The sequence below is a fragment of the Pezoporus occidentalis genome, unplaced genomic scaffold, assembly GCF_034315485.1.
Source record: "Pezoporus occidentalis ecotype Australia unplaced genomic scaffold, CSIRO_AGI_Poc_V1 ctg19, whole genome shotgun sequence".
Lineage (NCBI taxonomy): Eukaryota > Metazoa > Chordata > Aves > Psittaciformes > Psittacidae > Pezoporus > Pezoporus occidentalis.
The window spans coordinates 2,227,914-2,235,525 of record NW_026913748.1 but is presented as its reverse complement, the minus strand read 5'-3'; the positions used below and the strand labels follow the sequence as shown (position 1 = coordinate 2,235,525).

At 44.3% G+C, this 7,612-nt stretch overlaps 1 protein-coding gene across 1 annotated transcript; it reads left to right on the top strand.

Annotated features, from left to right (window-relative positions):
- The first annotated feature begins 257 nt into the window (after positions 1 to 257).
- Positions 258 to 6,777, top strand: TMEM213 (transmembrane protein 213). Its single transcript, XM_062616423.1, has 3 exons — positions 258 to 664; positions 2,465 to 2,533; positions 4,119 to 6,777. Exons 1-3 carry the CDS (start codon positions 583 to 585, stop codon positions 4,286 to 4,288), a joined length of 321 nt encoding a protein of 106 aa, XP_062472407.1. The 5' UTR covers positions 258 to 582; the 3' UTR covers positions 4,289 to 6,777.
- The last annotated feature ends 835 nt before the right edge of the window (positions 6,778 to 7,612 follow it).

The following is a 7,612-nucleotide window of genomic DNA, read 5'->3' as shown; positions in this document are numbered from 1 at the left end:
CCTGTACTATGCCATTCACGTGGGAAGTCTATTACATCCCTCCCCTATGGGTTTTAGCAGTGTGCTGAGATAAAAAAGAAGTAATTATTAAATACTGTCCATTCTAGTATATTGCCACCCCAGACACGTTCCCCCTTGCCTCCCATAGGGATGGCCGCACATCCAGAACAGGCCCTGCATAGCTTTGTTCTCACACAGCACCCGAAGCTGTGAGTGACTGGGGCTGAAAAGCACCAGCAACCTGCCCGAGGCCTCTTTGGGGACGGCTCTCTCCAGAGGCCTTTCCTCCCTCCAGCTGCAGCAGATCCTGGGGAGAAACCTCTTGGCGTGACCTTCAGGGGCCCTCCGCCTGCCGCAGTGCCGGTATCCACCTCCTGCTGGGGCTGTTTGGGTCAGAGCCCTTCTCTCCCCTCACCCGGCTGTGGCAGGAAAGTTCAAGGTGTCCTGGCAGCAGGGAGCTCCTTTGCTCCACCCTCTGCCAGGCACACCAGCCCTGAGCATAGCAAGGACCTGCTGAACCAGAGCTGCCAGCGACAGCAGCCGGACCTGTGCAACCACCTGGGTGGGAGCTAGACCCCCGGCATGAAGCACCTCTCCTGTGGGCCCTCGGCAGCCATCACTGTGCTCTTCTGCACCACCGTGCTCTGGTATTCCTGCTCAGCTGGTATGTGTCTTCTCTCATGATCCAGTTTCTATTCCCTGCCTTTTCCCCTGCTCCATACCAAAATATATTGCCCACTCTCAGTAATTTGTTCCTTTAAAAAAAGGTGGGCTCCCTTGTCTCATCTAAAAAGTGTTAAGAGCTGGAATTGACTAATGCCATTGAGAATTAGCAGCGATGTGATTGATCACAGCATCTTTCTGAAGAGATGTGCTTTTACCAGCTATTTACAGAGCCACTGTAAATGTGACTGAGCTCTAGGGGGCTCTACTGAATGGCAAGGAGGTAGGAAACCATGGTTACTTGGCCTTCCATACTGGCTGAGGCAAGGGACCATTTGGAGTACCACCCAGGAGGCTCAGTATAGTCCGGTTTAGCTCTTACTAGGTGCTTTTTTGTGGGAAATATGGCTTTGGTGCCTCCTTAATTGTAGAAGCTGCCTAAAAATAAAATGCAATTGAGACCTGTGAGCAGCTCCTTTCCCACCAGGCTCCTGCCTGCATTCTTGTATCAGCACCAGCTGAGACCTGCCAGGTTAAAGATGGGTTAGCTTTGACAGGTCTGCAGAGTCTATAAACACCATCCAGTGGCTGGCATCCACAGCTCACACACAGTTCTTAATGATTCTTTCTAGTGCTCCCATGAGGTACTTATTAACCAAGAAAACAAGTCATGGGCTTAGCCAAAGTAATTCAGCAAGTCCTAGCACAGTCAGAAAGAGGAATGGGGACTACTCAGGCCCTTCCCTGGAGCAGGCTGCCCAGGGACCCTCTCCTAGTGTGTCAGCGGCCATAAGGAAAGCTCTGGTCTTGCTGCCTGCCTGTCAGATCAACATGCAAAGCTGGGCAACAGCAGGTGACCCTAAGAGGGGCATCACCTGCAGGACAACCTCAGTTTATTTGCTGTTACGTGGAAAATACCAAACTCAAAGCAGAAGTTTGCTAAGAGGTCTTGTTCTGTTTTGTTCTCCTGAGCTGAAACTAAACCCAAGCTGCTATTTCAAAGTCTTAACTGAAATCAGGCTGGAATTGATTTTTCTCACACTCCAAATTATCAGCTCAGAGGGATGGTTTGACTGGGAACAGCTCTCCCATAGCTTCTACTCTGTCTGTGGACAAGCAGCACGTTGGAGCCCTTCCATCTGTGTGCAAGTCCTTACTCCTGTAGCTTCTCCTGTATGTTGTATTTTCCAGCCTGCACTAGTTTTCATGCTGGCCTGAGCTGGAGCTCAGCCAGAACAGTTTCAGGCACAGCTGTGCCTTAACTGTGGCAAAGCCAAAGCTCCTCACCAAGGCTGTGGTGGTTCTGCTGGTGCTCTCCACAGATGGGCTCAGCCCTCAGCTCTGCCAGACTCCTTCACACCCTGAAGTTACTGGGAATTTTCTAAGGGCAGAAGGAGGTAGCTGTACAGCTCACTGGCCATGGGTCTCCCCATGCCACTGAATGCCGAATGCCCTCTCTCGTTTCAGCTGTTGCTCGATATGCCCCTGTAGCTTGGGAAAAGACAGTGAATAATTTGAGCTCTGAGAGAATGGCTCACATCAGGGTCATACTCAGGTAGAGGCACAGTGATTCAGTTGCTTGTTACGCCTGGTGCTAGAGCAGGTCGATCCAGAGCCTGTGTTCACAGTGGTGGGATGAGAAAGCATACCTTGCTGCAGCAGTGTTTAGCAGAAGAACTTACTTTCTTCAAGTTGTTGCCATCCTACAGACCTCTGCAAGGCTTCTAGATTTTCAGGCTCGATGCCCAGTATGGCTTTTTAAATGTAACTTGCCTTTTCTCTTGTGCTTTCCTTCTGGCAGCAGCTCAAGAGGTCTCCAATGCTTCAACAAGCTCAATGCTCACAACTGAGTATGAAACACCATGTCTTAGTAAGTATTTATAAATCATTACTACGATGTTAGAGTCAGGTGATGAAAGTACACAGGTGACTGAGAGGCTGTCCTGGAAGAGGATTTATCTTTTGTAAAGCCTACCACTGTGGGTGAAACTCTAGGACACATTTCTAAGACTCCTCCACCGGCATGCCCGTAATACCTTACGTACCTTCAGGTGGACTCACAGCTTTGAACAGACTATTTCATAGCTAATTCAACTTATGTGTACTAAAGCTCCCTGCAAACTGCCTGCCTTTAGGCACAATACAGATTCTCAGGAGTGTTTCTTCCCCCCAACTACCAGGTCTTCCCCAAACAGCCAGTCCCAGACAACCTGAGAGCCAACCAGTCCTCCCTGAGTCATCCTCCATCCCAAATGTCAAACATCCCTGCAGCCCTGCACTTCCCAAATTATAGTATGCGTACAAATAGACATATGCTATTTCAAAGCATGGCATAGGGGGCAGGCATCTCCCTTCTCTAGGCACACACAAACCGTACCTCTTTTGTTGTGGAAAGAGCTGCTCTCTACAGTGCAGGACAACTGTAACTGAGTGCTCTGAAAGCCAATGCACAGGAATATGGTCCTGCCTGATCTACATGAACTAGAGCACCCGAGCAGCACCTTCACTTTGCTTTTCCCTGGAAATGTACAAGAGGCTGCCTGCCCTGCATCATGCTCAGGAGGCATTCACTTTTCACAGCTGACAAGCTTTGTGCACAATACACAATGCACGTAGATGCGAGGTGGTTTTGGCTGCCTCAGTTCCCCTGTGTGCTGGGGTTTCACACTCAGCTTCTCTTCCAGCCCAAGGGGTACCATTGTCTTCTAGCCTTCCCTTGATATTTCCACGTTACCACCTGGGATACAGACACAAAGCTGGGTATCTTCACTGTGTCCCCATAATGGAAGAAGTAGGGCAGATACCTTTAAATATCAACATAAATTAAACAACTACTGACATATTCCTTGACTAACTTTAGGAAATTGGACTGATTTAAACAATCAAAAATAAAATGCAAAAGATGCAAGAAAAAATACATGGAATTGTTAAAAAATATTTCATTTTTAAACACATAAACCAGGGATCCCCAATGGCTCTGTGTTTTGCTGTTGTTACGCACAAGTCACAGCTAACAGCCTAGCAGAGAGCAGCCACTGCTTCTATTGCTGGCAGAGGTGTTGGGTACCTAAACTCTTATTATCTCACATGAAGGTTTGTCTACCCTGGGTTTATTTTAAATTTTAACTAACTACTTCTATCCTATTCCATTCCTGAAACTGACTGAGGAGATGCTAAATAGGTGTTTTAAAATATTTCTGTAATGGTGGACAGAGTGGTGAAGAGAAGCAGCTCAGGTGTTTGGCCAGAAAGGGGTGTTTGAGTCTCGGAGATGTGGAGATGAAACTGAATCTTGCCATCCCCTAGGTTAAGAGCCAGGTTTAGGGGAAAGATGCCAAGGCAGAATGACAGGCCACAGTACAGACAGTAAAGTCACCATCTCACCTGCCTTCTAGCAAAGGAAACTTAGTGTGTACTTAGCCTCCCATCAGCTCACTTCATTTCTTCTCCACCAGACGTGAATATCTGCACGCAAGCAGCCCTGTGCTGCCCAACGGGCATGGATGATTATGGATGGATTGCAGCGGCCGTTGGCTGGAGTCTCTGGTTTCTGACTCTTATCCTGCTCTGTGTGGACAAGGTCATGAAACTCCGGCCTGATGAACCCAAATATTTGGTGGCCTGAAGCAGGGCAAGCCAGCAAGCAGCAGCACCTGGGAGCAGTGAGGTGCAGACAGACTGACAAAGCATTTCAATCACTTCTTAAGAAACAAAACAGAAATGGAATGTACCTGCAGCCAAAAAATGGCCAAATTTAATCAGGGCATCTGCTGGGATTTCATCCTTCCTGGCAGGTCAGAGCTGCTGGCCAAGGTGTGGAGCAGGCACGTCCCTGTGAGCCACCACCTATGTCCCACATTGCACAGAAAACCTTGTCCCCAAGACCTTTCATGCTTGCTGTGATTTTGCCAGCAGAATGAGGTGCTGAAGGACCAGTTACTAGTCTACAGCATGTTGCCTTAAGACAACCCAGTACATAACCTTTGGCTTTGAAACAGAAAGTGGGCAAATAAAGCTATTTGCTGGAGGATCAGTTTTACCAGATCTGTTACTAAGCTACAGACCAGGTTGCTACATCAATAAGTGGATGTAACTCATTGATAATACCGAGTCCTTCTCGCTCACCTGCACTATTTTAAAGTCTATTAACTGATACCAGTGAAAGCTCTGTTCTGGAAACTTCAGGATTGTTTGGGCTGTTTTGAAATTAAAATTAGTTTTTCTAGTGGAGTTCATATGTGCAGTTTTGTAGGAATTGAACAGTGGTTGTATTTGTTTGGCTTGTGCCTGCCTAACTAAACCAAGATGAACCATGACAAGCAGGTTTAAACCAGCATATCCAAATCATACACAAAACTATTCCTATTTACGCAAGATGATAATAAACACTCTGACTGATGGGAAGATTCTCACTGGTTTATATTGATAAAGCTTATATTGGCAAGGAAATACTCTACCCAAATTGTTAGAAACATGATTCTAACAAGAAATATTTGCGCAGGAGGATTTGGCTCTCTGCAGTCAAACTGTCTGGTTTGGGGCAGTTGCATCAGTTTGATTTCTATCCATTATTAAAACAATAAATCTGTGTTAAACCCATCTAGATATACAAAGGATTAGCAAACCTGTGGAAGACAGACTGAAATTAAACACAGTTACTCTTTAATAAAATCAAGCTCTTTTGGAGATCCATTAAATATCATTAAAGCCTCCCTTCAGCTTATCAGTGTATAACTGTTCTAGTTGGAAAAGATACGAACCAGTTTAAGACTTCTCAAATTGGTTCTGGCACAACCAGGCACTTTGATCAGGGCAACTCTGCCATTTCAGAGTGATGGGCAGTTGTCTGCCATCAACAGGAATGGGTACAAGTTGGACACTGAGGAGAAGACTTCCTTCCCTATCATTAGTATCATTTAACACAAAGTCTTCTGCATTGAAATGCCCATCACTCTGAAATGGCACAGAGTTGTCCTGATCAAAGTGCCTACATCTTATTGTTGGTGTTGACTGAAAGAACAGTGAGTTCTACAATCACTGATATACAAGAAATCTTCTAGCTACATACAAGATTTTTTTTTCCTGATTTACTAGATTTAATCGTGGAAAATGTGCACTGGCCTGAAAGCATTGTGATACCTTGAAAAAAATCCATGCCTATTGCATTAGTGCCTACCTTCTGCAGACATCTTCCTACAGTTTTCCAGTCTTACAGAGATTGTTCTCTTGGTTGGGAACACAGAAGCACCTGCCGGATATGGCACTGGCTTTCATCTTTGAGGAGATGTGTTTCATAGCTTTCACAATTCCTTGGCTAAGACTGTAAGTGTATGGATGCAGCCAGTCACAGAAGTATATCTATTTCAGTCTCAAGTGTTGTAAGCATGTGATGTCCTACAGCCCAGCACAACACCCACAAACAAGCTTCATAACAACTGGACAATTCTGGGGTCTTCCTAAAGCCTGCAAAATCAGGTATACAAATGCAGATCATTTCTGCTGTCAAATGTGTACTTTTTCTAGAGCAATGATCTGTAAACCTCTGATCTAATACAACCGTTTTCTTTCCTTAGTGCATCACACATATGATATTGCCAGGTTTGATCAATAGCTTCTCCTTTTCAAGTCATTTGACTTCATCGGAAGTGGACTGAATCATTTAGAAAAATGTAATTCTGTAATGAATTTTACAAACATAAATAAAATGTATTTTGGGACACACTGGGATCCCAGTGTGTTCGGGATCCCTAAACAAAGTGGCAGCATCTCAAAAGCTCCGAGGCTACCAATGTAAACATCTCATCTGTTCCTATGCAATTCAGTACAAAAATAAAAGATTATTTTAAAGAGACTCACTGAGGTGCATACTATGTGTGGTACTGATTCTAGGCATGGTGGGCAATCACAAATACAATGCAAAGCAACACACCATGTAAAAGGAGAAAAGCCTGAACAGTATTGTCAGTGTTTCGGGAGGTTGTCAGTAGTTACAGAAAGTGTGGAATGAACAAGTTGCACCCAAAAGACTTGAGAAATTGATATACAATTATGATATGAAAAATTAGTGTGCCAAAATGGATTATACATACTTGATTAAATATAGTCTAAAGATTCTCTATTGTCTGCTGTTATATTTCCTGGAATGCTTTTAGTTAGGGAACACACAGTAGCACAGCTTGTGGGATATAACCACTGTCTTAAGACAAGTCACAGTAAAAGGCTGTGGTCTGGTTTTAACGTACAAATTGAAGTACAACGCCTTATAAATGTGGTCTTTGAGCCATGTTATAGACTGGTGTACTCATTTATTGTGTATTATTTCACGTTCCTAATAACATCACTGACATTATAATACCTCCAATAATAGATCCCCAACTAATGTTATGTTGCCTAAGTCCTATTGACTCCTAGGAGGCTACACAAACATCCAACATGCGCCTTGCTTTGTTCTTTGGTCGTTGGTTTTTTTTTTTTTGTAATTCAGGAAGCTTGTCTTTTTGTTCCCACAGGAAACCTTGAATTATTGATGTATCAGCTATGCTAAACCTTGGTGCCCCTTCAGACTGCAACATACTATGTCATGCTGTAGCACTTAACTGGTTTAGGCCCTTGTACATCTCAAAGCACGTAAAAACAAAGAAGATAGTTTGTATCACTTATTAAACTGCAAAGTACCTTCACAGAATGATGATAGAAGCATTAACGCTCCAGTCATTTATAGTACATTGTCTGTCTAGTCAAATTCTATGTCCTTGGATCAAAAAGTTCCTAACTGGAATGAGATGGAGAAGAAATCTATTCCAGCTCATATGATTTAGTACAAGGAAAAGTAAAAAATGGCTGAAACCTACATGGCTGGATAAGTGTGACTGAAAAACATGAGTTTGAGCCTTAACACTGCTGATCAAACCAGAACAGTTCTTCATGTTTTCTGGACAAAGTGTCTGAA

Excerpts from the sequence above, each read along its gene's own strand:
- TMEM213 (XM_062616423.1), top strand. The coding sequence starts at position 583 with ATGAAGCACCTCTCCTGTGGGCCCTCGGCAGCCATCACTGTGCTCTTC. Across the intron at positions 665-2,464 it reads CTGGTATTCCTGCTCAGCTG|CAGCTCAAGAGGTCTCCAAT; the intron begins GTATGTGTCTTC and ends TCCTTCTGGCAG. Across the intron at positions 2,534-4,118 it reads GTATGAAACACCATGTCTTA|ACGTGAATATCTGCACGCAA; the intron begins GTAAGTATTTAT and ends CTTCTCCACCAG.